The 17630-nt window shown below is 38.1% G+C and overlaps 1 protein-coding gene and 1 pseudogene across 48 annotated transcripts in view; both read right to left on the bottom strand.

Moving 5' to 3' along the window:
* NCOR1 (nuclear receptor corepressor 1) overlaps positions 1-17630 on the bottom strand; it is a 151702-nt gene that overhangs the window by 67251 nt on the left and 66821 nt on the right. For 34 of the 48 annotated variants that reach the window (XM_072730425.1, XM_072730437.1, XM_072730429.1 and 31 more), the window contains 6 exons: positions 15160-15332; positions 14131-14221; positions 11869-12047; positions 11298-11352; positions 10508-10609; positions 1584-1711 (listed from right to left, as the gene is read on the bottom strand). In XM_072730425.1, coding sequence (XP_072586526.1) covers positions 1584-1711; positions 10508-10609; positions 11298-11352; positions 11869-12047; positions 14131-14221; positions 15160-15332 — 728 coding nt within the window. The remainder of the gene's footprint in view (positions 1-1583; positions 1712-10507; positions 10610-11297; positions 11353-11868; positions 12048-14130; positions 14222-15159; positions 15333-17630) is intronic. The other 14 variants (XM_072730426.1, XM_072730436.1, XM_072730442.1 and 11 more) reach the window with 1 other exon arrangement.
* Positions 8861-8989, bottom strand: LOC112925037 (U4 spliceosomal RNA; annotated as a pseudogene).

Genomic DNA, 17630 nt, shown 5'->3' with positions numbered 1-17630 from the left:
TGGAAATCTCCATCAATACATCTGGATTCTGTATCAATGGAAACTCAACATGCCCAAAAACATGCTTGTCAACTACTCTGCCTCCTGCTCCACTCCATGTTCTAGTTACTTGTCTTTAACAGTACCACCGTAATCAATATTCACTCACATTTAGGAGTTTGGAATCATCTTTAGGTTTTCCCCTTTTCTTTACCTCCTGTATGTGATAGCACGCCAAGGTTTGGTTATTTCATCTCAGTAGTAGTGCTCCTACTAATTCCACCATCTCCATTTCTACTACCATTGTCCTTATTCACTGCCTCAGTACCTCCAACCACTCTTCTGTAATAGCCTCCCAGCCTTACATCTCCAAACCATCCATTCTATGCTGCTTGTGGGTGAATATTATAGCAAACAGCTTTGGCAAGAAACTATTCCATCCAGGGGCACCTGAGTGGCTCATTTGTTTAAGTGTCTGACTCTGGATTTCAGCTCAGGTCATAATCTCAGGTCCCTGAGATCAAGCCCCACACCAGGCTCCATGCTCAGCAGGGAGTCTGCTTGAGATTCTCCTTCTCCCTCTGCCCCTCCCCCTACTAATGCATGCTTGAGCACAAGAACTCCAAAATAAATAAATAAATCTTTTTTAAAAGCCAAAGGAACCATTCCATCCATTTAAATGGCTACCTACTCTCAAACAACTCACAATGCAGCCTATCCTAGCTTCAGCCTATACCAATAAGTATAAGGCTATACTTATTCCACTTTTCTTCTTCACCCACCCTATGGTCCAGGCTAATAAAACCATTATCTGCCAGTTCTTAGAGCAGCATATCTCTTGCTGGCTGCTCCTTCTATTCTTTCCACATTAACCACTAGCTCCTACATAAAGTCCTCTAAACTATCCAGAAAGGAATAACTCTGAACCCCTATTTAATCTCCCAGCATCCCTTACTGGTTCTGCTCATTTCTTCCAGGCTTCTTTCTTTTTCTTAAGTAGCCCTTACATCTTGCCTAGCTTTCCCATACTATATCATCAACTACCTGGGAACAGTACATATCTTTTTTTAAAAAAAATATATTTATTTATTTATTTATTTATTTATTTATTTATTTATTTATTCATTCATTCATTCATTCATTCATTCATTCATTCATTCATTTTTTATGATAGATCGAGAGAGAGAGAGAGGCAGAGACACAGGAGGAGAGAGAAGCAGGCTCCATGCCGGGAGCCCCACGTGGGACTCAATCCCAGGACTCTAGGATTGCACCCTGGGCCAAAGGCAGGCACTAAACCGCTGAGCCACCCAGGGATGGGATGCCCGGAACAGTACATATCTTATGTACTTTTGCATCCTCCATACATCACTAAAAATGAATGATTAATAGAAATTTTAGGGAAAAAGTACAAACCAAGATAGGACAGTTCCATATGAGGAGAACCATTGACCAGATGGGAGTTTAAATGTTTCACTTGAACAACTGATGGCTTAACAACTAAAAAAATACCCCATTCATTCTTTTATCTAAAATTTTATACCGTTGAGAGTCAATAGGCTCATGATTTAAAAATAAGACTAATATCTAATCATTTAACTCACTTAGAGTCCTCCTTTTCATCTTTTTCTTCTTCATCTTTCTTTTCTTCTTCTTTTTTTTCTGTTTTTTCTGCTTTATCTTCTTCTTTTTCTTCTACTTTTTCTTCTTGTGAGGGTCGGGCAATTTGCTGCTGGAATGAACCATAATTTGTCAAATTTAACATTAAAAGAAACAGCTCCTCAAATTGTGATGACCAACTACAGTAAATATCTTTGCAAGAAAAGTAATGAACAACTTACTGATCACTTACAATGTAATTAGGGGTAATGTATTAAAAATTAGTCTAATACTCTTTAATATATTACATATGTATTGGTTAAAAGCAAGTGCATGTACGCTCCTAGCATCCGAATCCATCAAAGAGGCAAAAGTGTTAAGATTCCACTTAGAAACCTGAAATCTCAGGTTGGTTCTCTCTTTCTGTAATTCCCACATCTTAATCTGTCACTCAAGCAAATTCAATTCTACCTTAAAATTTGATAACCTATAATCTACCAAACCATTCCCCTAATATTAGATGCCTAATATGCTTCCAACTTTTTCATTTTTATCACTATGGATGATACTACAGGAAGCATCTTATGCATTTACTCTTCTACGGGAACATTCATTTAATGAATATGGTGGTCGTAATCAAAACTAATTTGGAAAAGTAGTAAGGATATAATAAAGTGAAAATAAGTAAAACACTCCAATATTTCTAAGCTATAATTATACTCTATAATTAAAAATGTGAACAAAGACAAGAAGAGATTATGAATCCTTTTATCTTTGCTAAAATTGTGACTCTAAGAGAAAAAAGTGAAATTAGTAATTTCAGCTCATGTTAGTATTGTTTTTATTTAATGCAGAAATCTAGACTGTCTAACCTAAGTAGGATTGAACTGCCAATTGGCATTATAGCACACAGCCCACTGTCTCGTGTGTACCTCTTCCAATCCCCCTACATTTCCTATACTGGTTGCTGCTCTGGACTCACCTGAACACACCCAGCATTTCATGTCTTTGCGTGGAACACCCTTTCTACCCCTCCTTGCCTAGTAAATTCCCATAGATCCTCTGAAATTTAGTTCAAAAGGCTACATCTCCTGTGAGGCACTTCTTGATTTCCACAGAAAAGCTTCAGGCCCTGTCTCTCTACCATTCCACTTGCATGGTCCACATCTGCTTGCAGCACTTACTGCAGGGTGGCATGTACCGGTTATCAGGGTCTGTCTGGCTCATTGTGTTACAATCTCCTGAAGGACAAGCACTCAATCTTAATCATCTGAGTATCCCAAGTTCCTAGGAGACATCTGGACCACAGAAGCATCAGTATGTGCTGGATACAGCAAACACCAAGTTCCTTTACTCTGCATATTTGAAAAGTTTTGCCCTCCCACCTCAATCTCTCATTCTGATCCAGGCCGATATCAATCTTGCCTTATAGTAACTGCCTGTCCTCTTACCTGTTCCCATCACCAGACAAAATGAAATACCATTAATGTAAGGTAAGATTTCCCTTAATTCTTAATACCAACTCAAATTCCTTTAGCTACTCACTAAATCTGGCTTTTTTCCTAGGATAACAAACACCTTACTGGCCTCTCCAAAAGAGGTCCCCATATTATGCCTTCAAATCCACAAGGAAATAAGACTATGTATCCTTCCTGCTCCCAACTGCCACTTCCAGAATATTGCTAACTGTGGTATTTTTAAAAATACTTCCTTTTTCAAATTTTACAAAATCTACCTATGATGCCTTTTTTCTCTTCTGGTGTTATGGATTGACTTTTCAGATACTCCTAAGAACACATAAATGATTCTATCACATGGTTCTTTATTCCTTGCCATTATTCTTCCAACTCTGAAACATGTATCAGTGCCTTTTCTAACAACAGAATATCCTACAACTGAACTACTTTTGAGGTCATGCTCATTAAACTCCCCAAAGGTGAAGTCACAATTGCCATCACTGGTGGGCACTGTTTTACCTTCAAAATCCTGAAATCAGAAAACCTCCTCTACAACAATCACTCACGTCCCACCTATCCCATATTTTCAATGTTTCTGATTCTATTTGTCCCCATCATGACCTTTGATTCCTTTATTCTATGGAATTTTACAGTTCATCAGGAAGAGCTGTATCTACTATTCCACTACCCCTCACCAAATCATTTCAGTACCATGGTTCCCTCACATATCCTACTTTCCCAATTTCTCACCCTGGTAATTGCCAGTGTCCTTTCCTTCTGAGTGTTTATTATTACTAGACAAAACTAAGAAGTCAGGAAGATTTTCAAATGTATATTTTCCAACCATGACTACTAAGTTTGCTTTACAAATGGGAATGTTTTATTCACCTTTGACTGACATCAATAGCATAGGGGTCACAAGGCTAGTCTCAAATGCTAATAACCTCAAACCACCCACTTGTCACAAATGTAGCATCCATTAGTCATTCTGAACAAACAAGATGGCATACTAATGATAAACTCTGCCCTTTGCCTAGCAAAGTAGGCAAAGCAAGTAGGCTTTGTAGCCCAGAAAATGGTTTAGAGCCCTGAGAAATGACAGGGAGGCATCAACTCAGCAGAAGAAAAAATAAAAGAGGTTCACTGTTCTCTTAGACTTGGATGACACATATAACTCGTTTCCCTAATACATTTCTATTTCTAATGCCAACCAGTACTCTGAAAAAGTGAAGCAATCCCACACATTCTCTGCTGTCTGAAATCCAGTCAACAGTTGACTCTGCTCTCCCTTTCATAGTGCTCGGGACTGGGAAGCAAGGTAGCACCTGCTTCAACCAGGCAATGGCAAGATGAGGGCAGGATCGCTCTTGATGCATAATTGCCAATTCTGCAGAGGGTGTGGACATGATCCAGAGAAACTCATGTAGTTGCTAAATGTCACACTAGAAGAGTGTGACACCTATGGAGCAGAACCTCTGTCGAAGCAGTATCCACATTAGCTCGCAGTAGTGGGTATAGAGGGAGAGCCAGGCAGGGCAGAGTGTGCAACCAGCATTCACCTTTGGGTGACATGCATTGAGACCCACTGTAATGACTGCTACTGACATTAGAGCGTAAGGAATAACTGGATTTTGACAAGAAGTGATCACTACTGCTTTTGTTTCAGGCAAATCTGTAATGAGGTGTGCTGATCCCCATAGTCAACAAGTTACATCCCTCAAACCCTTCAGCAGGTTGGCTGGAGAAGTTCACAGTTTCAAAAGTCCACAGTTTCAAAAGGAAATTCATCCAAAGGTCCCCTAATAGACAGAGACATCCCAGCAGCTTCCTGTCCAAGTTTTTCCCTCCTTAAGCCTAACAGTTCATAGTCAATTAAAAAAAGTTTCAGTTAGGGAGGATATCATAGCATGAAACATGTCTGTCAAACAACAAACTATGCACTATAAATGTGAGTACATTATAAAGCAAAATAAAAATCCAAATGAAAAAACTGAAACGCTTTATGTACTCATAATGATAAATGAAGAACAGGGAAATTTCAAGAGTCCTCTATAGCAAGATCAAAAGACAATTTATGCTGAGATCTATTTCTATGTCTGACTATCTAACACTTATATGCACTCTATATGTATTTGTTAACATGCTCGAATCTTCAGAAAACAGATAAACGAATTCCTACTCAGTAGACGATGAAGTTGCCAAGAAATGAAATGACTACATTTAGAACAAGCGTCTAGTGAACTAAAAACATACAAGAGACAAAATGAATGAAGTCCTACTTTAGCCACTGAGTTAAGTATCTCAGGCAGTAAACAGAAAATATCTTACCAAAATATACTTAAAAACTAATGCCTTTACACCAACTGAATTTGAGACTACTTTCCTGAAGAGTAAAAGCTGTCAAATCCCCATAGCACACCGTGAGGAAGGCAACAAAGGCAAGAGTTGCTACCGTTTATTGGGCACTCCCTCTGTCCTTGATGCGACACTCTAGGGACTTCACATACAGAACAAGTTGTCAAGTTAACCCTGCAAGGAAAGTATTACTGCTTCCATGCTCACAGATATAGAAACCAAGGCTCCGCAAGTGAAAAGACACATCTAGGATAACATGGATACAAAGGGGTGGAGCGTTTTTGGGTCTAAAGCTCTTTCCATTCTATTCAACCTTTTAAGTCTGTCTAAAATAGTCTATTGTCTGACAGTTCAATCAGAAACTCTCCCAGCTTCAAACTACTACATTTACATAAATACATGCTTTCTCAATACCTTTGGGGAATAAGAACACGTTGACATATTTTTTACTTATTTATTATTTTTAAAAAGATTTAATTTATTCATTCATGGGAGACACACAAAAAGGCAGAGACGTAGGCAGAGGGAGAAGCAGGCTCCATGCTGGGAGCCCCATGTGGGACTCAGTCCTGGAACTTCGGGGGGATCATGCCCTGAGCCAAAGGCAGACACTCAACTGTTGCACAACTCAGGTGTCCTAGCGCTGACATATTTAAAGAGGAAGATGTTGTCAGAATGAAGGAAGAATACAAATTCTTGTGAAAGGTAATCAAGTATTTGGAAACGAAGCATGTGGCTTCTAAACCATGACTTGCTTTATTGTAGGTCACTAGCAGGTACCACAGTAATTCTAGGTGCATAGTGGCAGATTTTATTAGATGGGAATTTATGCTGAAAGGTAAAAAAGAAATTCTTACCTCTAACAAAATGTTACACAAAGAATCAAATTACTACTTGGCATGTTATTTATAATTCTAGATCCCAAATAGTAACACAAGGACTGGCTTTTGGCTTCTAATCTCTGCTATGTATTCATTGCTTCAACTAAGACTTATAAAGAACCACACTCACTCTCATCACAGGATGCTAGTAAGTTGAACTGTGAAATGGTTTCAGCAGTATCTAACAAAATTGTGAATTAAAACTTTTGCCAACAATAATCTCTGAACACAAGTCTAACAAAACTATGATTATCTGTCTCATTTCCCTATGATTCTAAGATTAAACTCCTTTTCAGAGGAAATAATATGCAAGGTTCCCTGAAGCAATAGCAGGTCAAAAATCAAATCTCACAGAGGAGCCTGGCTGGTTTAGTTGGTTGGGTGGCTGCCTTCGACTCAGGTCATGATCTCAGGGTCCTGGGATACAGACCCATATTGGGCTCCCTGCTCAGCAGAGTTTGCTTCTCTCTCTCCCCCTGCCACACCTCCCTGTTTGTGTTCTCTCTCTCCAAGGAATAAATAAAATATTAAAAAAAATAATAATCAAACCTCGCAAGCTTGGAATCTCTCTCAGCAAATAGCACACTATACATTCACATACTGAATCATGATGACCTCTTTTGGGTAAGAGGTTGAGAGGGGAGGATGGGTAAGGCAAGAAAGGATCAGGCATTAACTTAAGCAGAACTATACAGAGTCTTGAAATAAATTTGCCCTAATCGCTCTGGGATTATCTCAAGTAATTCCTACTGATTCAAACTTGATTGGATAATAGAGCAGTAAAGTGATTTTCATATTAGTTGGAGCTCTATTATCTACCAGGGCAAAATCAAGTCACACCAATTTAAAAATTCTTCACTTGTAATGAGATTCTTAAAAAAAAAAAAAAAAAAAAAAAAAGATCTCGGGGATCCCTGGGTGGCTCAGCGGTTTAGAGCCTGCCTTCAGCCCAGGGCGTGATACTGGAGTCCCGGGACTGAGAAATTTCCACACTGGGCTCCCTGCATGGAGCCTGCTTCTCCCTCTGCCTGTGTCTCTGCTTCTTTCTGTGTATCTCTCATGAATAAATAAATAAAATCCTTTAAAAAAAAATCTCTTTCTAAACTTTTTTCTCTACAGCAAATTCTATATTCCCAACCCAGATCGGTTTCCTAAACTCCAGATTTCTACATCTAACTGTCCCCTTTACAACTCCACTTGGACATCTAACATGTATCTGAAACTCAGCATGTCCCAATTTGTTCCCCTGACCTGCCACTCCTTCAGTCATGCCTACACAGTAAATGGCAACCCCACTAGCTAAAACTTGGGTTATCTTTGGTAACTGGCATTGAGTCCCCACAATCAATCCATCAGCATAACCTGTTTACCTTACCTTCAAAAATACACCCAGAAATGGACCAGTTCTCCCCATGTTCCCTAGTAGAGTCTAGTCCAAGCTACTGGGAGGATCAACCTAACATGCTAACTGGCCTCCCTTACAACCTAGCCTCAACCGAGCAGGCAGCCTGAACAATTCTGTCACAAACAAAATCTGACACTACTTTTCTGCTCAGAGTCTAATGGCTTCTCCTCTCATTTGGTATCAGATCCAATGTTACTTAGTTCTATAAAAGCCAGACCTTAAACTAACACCACCCAATTTCAGAAAACCTGTCCACCTATTTTGACACAAACAGAATGAAGTACACAAGCAATTAAGAAACAGAGGTAAGATTCTTCTGGTCAAGGATGGTGCTATATTTCCATCATTCAACCCCTCCTTTTTTTTTTTTTTAAAGGTTTTATTTATTTATTTTCATGAGAGACACAGAGAGAGCAGCAGAGACACAGGCAGAGGGAGAAGCAGGCTCCCTGCGGGGAGCCCGCTGTGGGACTCGATCCCAGGACCCCGGGATTATGCTCTAGGCCAAAGGCAGACGCTCAACTGACCCAGGCGTCCTGACCCCATCCTCTCTTAAACTCCCAGTGAAACAACCAGAGAAATATAAAACTCTGATTTTTGAGGAAAAATCATCAAGGTAAAAACTTAAAAGCTAATTAGGGCAGGACAAGACTGATGGCAAGGCTGACCAACCCAAAACTGAGCCGACCTGAGGGCAAATATACTAAACTATGGTTCAGGTCAAGGTAAGAGCACACATGGAGAATTTCAGTTCTGTAAATGCATTCTGGGTCGTGCTAGAGTAGTGTAAAAGCACTGAATAAGAAAGAAGTACAGAAGAGGGAAACCTGGGTAGCTCAGCAGTTAGAGCGTCTGCCTTCGGCTCAGGGCATGATCCCAGAGTCCCGGGATCGAGTCCTACATCGGGCTCCCTGCTTCTCTCTCCGCCTCTCTCTGTGGGTCTCTCATGAATAAATAAATAAAATCTTAAAAAACAGCAACAAAAAAAGAATGTACAGAAGAAAACTCTAATGTGGCTGGAACTTAACAAGCATGCCACAGAGAGCAGTGAGATGGCATCCCAGACAACTTTAGGATAGAAAACAAATGTTTCAGAGTAACAGAGACATTCCCTGTCGCACTGAATTTCCCGCTAGAGCTTTCTCCTCTGTTATCATAAGCCAACAGACTGCTAATCCCGCAAATATAAGATATAATACATATCAAATTATTCCCTTACATTATCCAGGATTGAAAAATATTAAGTTTTCAATTAGCAATAATCGCGCCTCAAATAAACCTCATTGGCTACGATACTGCCACTGCACAAAGCTGGGATTGAAAATTTTTAAATAATTTAAATATAAAATATGTAATTTCTAAAAATTAAGTTCAATTAAAGTTATAAATACTAGTTGGTAGTAACAGAACAAAGCTATTGTTAAAAATTTGTAGCTGAAACTTGTTTAAAACACAAGATGGGCTCTAACATCACTAGATAAAAGAGTTCAATTCCACTCTCTCCATGGGAAGCCCTGGCACCTTTAGTGAAACAGTGTTTCCCGCCTCACTGATGAACTCTGATTTGCTCCCAGGAACAGGGAGGAACTATTCGTCAGGTAGGAACTATTCGTGGAGCTCCACAAGCATCCCTCTCTCTATGTCTACAGTATCAGTCCCATCAGTGAGGGTACAAGCTTGCTCTTTTCCTCCCTCTTGACCTTCATCAGCCCTCTCCCCATTTCTCTGTTCCCCTTCATAAGCAAAACTTACAATAGAGGGCACACCTGTACCACTGCCACTCCCTCACCTCCCACATCCCCTTTAGGTCACTACAATCTTATTTCTGGCCCCCTAACCAATCTACTGAAAATACATGCCACGGGCACCTCAGCACACTCAACCTCTAGCAGCATATCATGCAGTTGGCTCATGAAACACTCCCTGTACTTTTTCTGACCAAGAAATACTGTTTCCACAGAATACATAATCACATCCTGTGAGGTAGTAGTATTCTATAGGAAACAATGACCCAGAAAACATAAACAGGTTATGGCTACCAATAATGAGAGTCTGTGTCACCCTGTATCTGGTGAGCAGGGTGGCTAAGAAAAGAAAGGGGGGAAACCAAGAGAGATTTAGGAAGGCTGATCAGCAGTCAGCGGCTGTGCAAGTTCACGCATGTGATCCCAGATCCCAAAATGGATCTGGGCACAGAGAGCAGCAGCAATCACACTGTTCCAGAAGCCATACTGGTGAAGCACACGTGGGCTGTGACAGCTGCTCATCAGTTATTTGGGGGAAAACAACTGTGAAAACGTATGCTGCATTGTACTAGAAACTGTCTTTCAAGATCAGGTGCTTTTTCAGAATAAACTATCTAAACTCAAGAAATAAAGTTAATCTGAAACAAAATCGGGCCCCCGAGTCTTTTGGCAAACTAGCCTTTACGCTCTTACTATGCTACATTTCTCTGCATTTCTCCCGTATTCTACCTGCAACCCCTCCTTAGTCAAAAGGACTGGTAAAGACAACATGTGGAATGAAGTGTCATGGGTCCTACCCTTTATATTAATCACGGTTAACACCGAGATGCACAATTTAGGTAACATGGAAGTGTAAAACGTTTCTCATTGATTTTATCATAGTAGAAACTTACATCTATTCACAATAGATGTCACACATCAAATATATATTAATTTCAAAATAATAACATGTTCATAACATCCTCATTATTTAATGAAATGTCAATCCCTAAAATACACATGATTAAGTACAAGGCCCCAGTTATTCCATTATTTTCCATCCCATCTCCAACCCTGACACATCTTCCACACAGTAATGAAACACACCTGGTTTCTTCCTCTGCGTTTTCCATAATTCCTTCTTACTAGGGCTTTATAATTCTCATTTTTCTTGGTTAAGTAGTAATACAAAACACAATCAGGAACACTCTATAAGGGAAATAAAATATTTTTGAGGAGCCAAAGAAGTAACATTTTTAAAAAATCAAATAACACTTTCAAATATCTGGTATTTTCAAGGTATAAATTAAAAAGAAACACAGGACTGGCATTTTAATAGATATCTAGGCTCTAAAAATATATACATTATACCTATTATTTTAATGGACAATTACAGTGGTCTTAATTCAAATTATGTACAAGATAGCAGGAACTATCAGAAACATTCAAGCACTTCCTTATTAAGCAATAACTAAATTTTCTTTCTTGTTACATATATGTAAATATTCAAAACATCTCTCTTTAAATATTTTGCTCAAAAACACTATATCCAATCCACTGTGGAAAAAAACTCAGGGAAAATCAGGACTCTGATATTTTAACCAAAAGTTTAGAAAGGTTCAAAAAACAAAGTAAGGGTTTAAAAAAAAAAAAAGGTATACTTTTTAGGGAAATAGGGTATCAGGTGTTTTTTTGTTAACCATGAAAATTAGACTATATTCTGTGCTTATTATCTGTTACATAATTATCACTATAGTGTCAACTGAAAGTCTTTTCTGTATTAAGCCCTCTACAAAAATCAGTTCTACTTAAGCACTTCTGTGTATCAGAGCACAAAAACTTCAAAGTAGCAAACACCACAAAGCTATAAACATTCTCAATGCAAATCATGTCTTACCTTCCTTTCCAAGTAGGATGCAATTAGTCCAAAGTTTTTGGGATGCTGGATAAACCTGAGTAAAAAAAGAAGAAAAACAAAACAAACACATACACACAAACATTTTAACAACTTAAAAAGTGGAGCAAGGGGACCTCTTGGGGACAGAACTATCAGTACAGACTACTTCTCAGTGATCCCTAACTGCCAACAAGCGGGACAACTGCAAAATGGCTAGAGTTAAGGGCACAAGTTCCTGGACACCATCCACCAGAAACTGATGGGATTGGTCTATGGTAGAGCACAGAACTCTGTATTTTTAAAACACACCCCCAGGTAACTCAGACACCACCCAAGTTTGGGTGCCACGTTCAACATGACTTCATAACCCCAGTTCTCATCTGTGACCTGTGCTCCCATCTATAAACTTATGGGAAGATCATAGCAAATTTATAATCTCTACTTAATAGAGTATCCATTCAAATGCCAAAAGGGGGCTACGGTTTTGGGGAAATCATTCAGTTTACAAGTGAAATACTTTCCACAAATTTATGTAAGCTTCTATTAGAAAATAATTTAAAGTTTAAATTACTTGTCCTTAAAGATCTCCTTCTCGTGGTCAGTCCAAACATTCATAAACTGCCTATCTTTATAAACCTTCATAGGGTCCTCCATGAGCCCATTCATGTTGATGAACTTGACCCGTCTCTGTTCTGCATCAAACATCATAGGTGGGATAACAGATAGCTGCCTCATTTGTTTCTCATTATTCTGCCAAAGAAAGTAAACATAATTTACACAGAATAAAATTTAAAAAGGGCTATAGACCAGCTACCTCAATATCTGCCACAAAAACCACATGTGTAGTTTCATGTGTCAAGAGCAGCGTGTACCATAACATCTAACACGTGGTGATTACTCGTATATCTAATAAATACTCATTAAATGAATTACAGAGGCAGAAGGTATACATGTTATGCTTTTATATCCTACTACAACGTTTTGAGAAGAGTGCTTTACTTAAAACAAGTAGATACTGGGACACCTGGGTGGCTTGGTGGTTAAGCGTCTGCCTTTGGCTCAGGGCGTGATCCTGGAGTCCCAGGATCAAGTCCCACATCGCGCTCCCTACATGGAGCCTGCTTCCCCCTCTGCCTATGTCTCTGCCTCTCTGTCTCTCATGAAGAAATAAAATCTTTAAAAAGAAAAAAAAAAAACAAGTTGATACTTCAGAGAGTAAAATTAAGACCTAGAGGACACAAAGAAATGCCAAGTTCAATGAAGTAATGATCTCATAAAACAATTATATTAATATAGTCTCATTTTTAAAAGTCTTAATATCATTTTTTTAAATCAAGAATAAATCTTAATGTCATTTTGGAGACCAATGAATAGGAAAAAAAGCAAACAGGCAACAAAATCTTAAGGGGCATTGATTTTAAATTAACTAAACTCTCATGTTAAATACTTCTTGCTCATCTTACATAATTTTTTCACTGAAAATTGTACTGTCCTTAAAATTTCAACTAAAACTTTGTTACATCTGTATAATCGGTTTTTCCCCAAAGTTTAATTTAGAAATTCATAAGCACAAATTAACATAAAACATTTTTCGCCAAAATTATAGGTATTGACCTCAACATAAAGCTAGGTTTTTCCTAAAACTCTTCCTCACAGAAGTGGATACCACCTTACATCAAGTTCTTACAAAGTGTCTAACTTTAGGGGGTATGCTCAATCAGTCTGAACACCAAAGCAGACAGATATGGGGCAGACACATTAGCTTGAAGTCACTGCAACTGGTCCTAGTTTTGGATGCCTACTGATGTGCCCTGATGGAATCAGTCAAAAAAGCAAGCAAAAAAACTGAAAACAGATTAAGTCATCATTGCAAGGATTATGAGCACAAGTTTTAAAATATATAGCAATTTAATAATTGTGTCTTTGAGCATTACTTAAGGAAACCACCACATTCAAATAAGCAAGACCTGCAGGATGCAGTGATGAGCTTTTCTAGTGTTGTTTTGTTTGTTTGTTTTAATTGAAGAATAGTTGACATCAGGGATGAGGTTTTTAAAAAACTGGTATATAAAATCAAAATCAGAACGACTAAATAAACAGGAGGTGGCTTTCGGACCAAGCTTTAGAGACAGTTTGAACACGGCTCGGAATACTCATGTTATGGATTAAATCTGTTTTCTTTTTTTGTAAGATTTTATTTACTTGACAGAGAGAGAGAGAGAGAGAGAGAGAGAGAGAGCACACGCAGAAATGGGGGAACACCAGGCAGAGGGAGAAGCAGCTCCCCTCTGAGCAGGTACTCTGATGTGGGGCTCAATCTCAGGGTCCTGGGATCACGACCTGAGGCAAAGGCAGATGCTTAACTGATGGAGCCACCCAGGCAGGCGCCTCCTGAAATTTATTCTTATTCAGCACAGATGTATTGATGCCATATCATCTCTCCCAGGTTCCCCTGGCTAGAGAATACACTTTGGAGAACCCACCAGCACCTCAGGCCTTCAGTTGTCCATTCTAGCTCAGATGAATCCCTTGTCAATCTGGTCTTACATATCCCTGCCACCAATGCCCAGATTCAGGGTCTTATTATTATGTTAACAGCCTCTTTACCTCTCCTTCCAGGCCTCCCTGCTACAGAAGCCATCTGTGTAAGATGCCAATTTGATCATGGGACTGCCTGGTTAAAACCTTAAATGGTTGCCCAGCCTTTGGAACAATCCAAACTCTGTAAATGTTCCCTCATTTATGTACAAATAAGCCCTCAGTTTCTGGGGTATGAGGCTAAAATGACTGAATAATCAATGAATTAAAAAACTAACTCAATTAATTTCCTTACCTCCTGCTCGGAGAGCCCATCAATAATTTCAGAAATCTCATGCTCACTCCTAGCAATGGTGGCTGAAAGGCCAGCTCCCCTCTGCCCAACTCTAAATATAAAAAAGAAATTATAAATATATTTAAAGGCCATTTATAAAGAAGACACCAAGTTACTTTTATATACATTACTCCGATGAATGGGACTTTTTTAACCAAAAGAAGTCAGAAAAGAGATGCCACTGAGCCACTACTTTTAAGTAATATGCCTGAAGATTAGAATTCTATAGAAATAGGATTAAAATGTTGAGAATAAGATTTAAAGGTTACATGTCCAGGTTCGAATGGTAGAACAACTTATGGGAAACTTCTAGAAAACCACAGATATTGGTGACATTTCCATTTCAAATAGCAGTCTTTACTTTCCAAGGTAGAAGACAGCAGACTTAGAAAAATACATTAAATATTTTTTATAGAGGGGTATAAAAAACAACTCTCATCCCTTATAAAAATGTAATCGTGATTAAAGAATTAAAACTTACATATAATCTTACAAGAGATCATGGAGAAGAAATCTAAAACTTTTTCTTTTGCAAAATACTTATTCTCTAAAGTAAATACAAATCAGAAATCACTGATATCAAAGAATGTCTTAATCAGCAATCTATTTAATACTGTTTGGTCATGTTGGTAACGAAAGACTAAGAAATAGTCAAGTCTATTCTCTTTCACTGTCATTTCTAAAGGAATGGGTATTTTTCAGGAACAGAAGAATTAATTTCAAAATATTTAATTAATTAGTTAATTAATATTAATTAATTTAATATTTATTTAAATTTAGATTGAATAGCATCATTAGGCATAAAAACTCAGTATCAAATTCAGTAAGACAATCTTTGATAGCTGATAGTGAAGTTCTATATACAAAATGAAAGTTCTTTATGAACTTTCTTAAGATCACATTCAGGTGATTCATCAACACCGTGAAAGAGCAGAAGTGTGACTCTGCAGGAGAGGAAAGAGCATACCCATTAAACATCAAACTACTTACCGCTGAAATCTTTCTTGTTGTTCTCTTTGTTTTCGAATTTCTGGAAACTGCTTTTCATAGTACTCCCTTGTTTTGCTTTCTTTAGCTTTCCTCCGGGGATTATTTTCTATTCTGTCCACTTTTTTCTCCCATGCCTCCATGAGCTGATCATAACGCTGGCAGATTTTTTGTTCCTATTAAATACCCGCAGCAAATTAATAATTAAACTAAACTCTGTCATTCTGACAAACCTAATATTTTAAAGTAAATGCTACTTCATAAGGCTAAGTCAGAAGTACATTTCGCCTAGGACTCAACTGTGAATGAAAAGCTGTCCTTGGTCTGAAAGAGGAAAGAGGAGAGAGCTCTGTTTCCCACAAAGATCAGCATATAGAGCATACTTTGGTTAGATTTTTTTTAGTTAACATTAAGACTAATATAAAATAATTAATGAGCTATTAGTAGCTGACCGACTACTTTTGTTTTCCTGATAATATATATCTTCATTGTCCAAAAAAATGGAAAATAGTGGCAACATGTAAATAATCCATAATCCCAATCACCCAATGGCAATCATAGTTATTAACATTTTGGTGTTTTCCTTCCAACCCATCAGAGAAAACACTCACTTTAACCATTCCTCTACTGCTGGAGGTTTTGATTACTTGAAGGTTTTTGTTATTAGAAATAATGCTACCAAATACACATTTTTGACAGTCTGGAAAAGGTAGAAATTGGTTGTACTTTATGAGAAAAGGAAATGCAGTGAACCAACCACATGAAACCAAGAATTAATCCTTTGAGAGAAATGAGTACTGTATGATCTCATTTTTTAAACAGAGAGGCAAGACGCCTCTATTATGAGCACAGAATTGTGAACATGTCAACCCTACACAGATAGGAAAAGGTGTAGTGGAACTCACGAAAAACCATTGAACACTGGTCACCTCAAGAAGGTGGCGCTGGAAAGGAAACTACTAGCCTCTGTGCCACTCCCACACACTTCCCAATCATTCTTTTCAACTTCCAGGTGTCTTCTGTACCCTTCACTTTCTCCATCTCTAGCTAGCTCCTCAGTCCAGGCCAACATCATCTCTCACCTACATCAAAGTAAAAGCCTAACTGTTCCCCACGCCTTCTTAATGGTGGAGCCAGATGCAAATTCTTATAATACAAACCTGAATAATTCACTCCCTCAGTTCAAACACTTAAAAGATGCCCCCGGATCTAATCCAAATTTTCAGGGGGGGACCTCCAGGGCTGTGTCCAACCTGGCCCTCTTCACTCTGCAGCCTCATTCCTGCCATGCTCCCAGCAACCTGCCACAGTCCCTCTACCTCCCAGACCTTCACCTAAGTTGCTGAGGCTGTGCAAATTTCCAGTTCCTCATTTTCCTGCAAACTTCTCTTTATGACGCATACATGGAGCATTAGCTATCACTCCTGAATGCTCCCACAGTCATCTGAATGTCCATTCCCACAGTGAGACTGCGATACTGTAACTGCCTGCTGACTCGTCTACCCCCAGTTATACCATAGGCTACCTAAGGGTTAAAACCATATGGTTATCTTGCTCACCTCTGTAGAACAATACATGGGACAGAGTAAACAGCCAATAAAGATTTATTAATCAGTGAACATGTAAACATTATAACTAAATACTCTATGAAGCACGAAAACAAAGTCTATGCTTCTATGTCTGCATCACCAGACATTAAATTACCACAATTATAATAAAATAACTGGATAGAAAAAAATATGCTTTAGTAATTTCTTATTTAATACCTGTTTATTTTTGGCAAAAACAAAACTCAGTAATTTAAAGATAGTATCTGAAAAACCAGGCTGCAAATTACATTAGAAGTTACATATCAGGTAAAAGCTGCTGACTCTTGAGCTTTACAATTCATTAAACGGTCATGTCATTAAATAAAAGGTACATGGCTCACTTTTGATGTGAATTAAAGAACATCATTTATCTGGTAAGCAACTGAATTTAAATGAATCAACAGTTTGTCTAAAGTTAGTATGAACATATTACGAAAAGAAGTATACTGGTATTATATTTCCTGTAACTTAATTTCCATGAACATTATAACCACAAAACTTCTGGACTGCAAGTCATAAAATAAATATGAAAAAGTATCTGAATTTCAAAAAGCTGAACTTTAGCTGACCCAGTTCCTAATAAGAAAGAACAGTAATGTCTACTCAGCATGACTGTAACTTACCCACATTTGTTTGAGGGTTTAAGAGACTAAATGTAGATCGTCCTATTTCTTTTTCAAATTCTTTTTTAACTACTCACCATTTTCTTTATTTTGGCTAGATGAAAATGCTATACACAGATGACCAAAGAAATTAATCTGATAATGATATTAAATGTCAACTGCTGCTAGAATTAGATTTATATTTAAGTCATCTATAGTTACTTTCTAAATCAGCATCTTTCTTAAATATAATCAAGAACAATTCTCCATAATAGAGGGAAAG

The sequence above is a fragment of the Vulpes vulpes genome, chromosome 12 (genome assembly GCF_048418805.1).
Source record: "Vulpes vulpes isolate BD-2025 chromosome 12, VulVul3, whole genome shotgun sequence".
In the NCBI taxonomy this organism is placed as follows: Eukaryota; Metazoa; Chordata; class Mammalia; order Carnivora; family Canidae; genus Vulpes; species Vulpes vulpes.
This window is presented reverse-complemented; position numbering and strand designations above follow the sequence as displayed.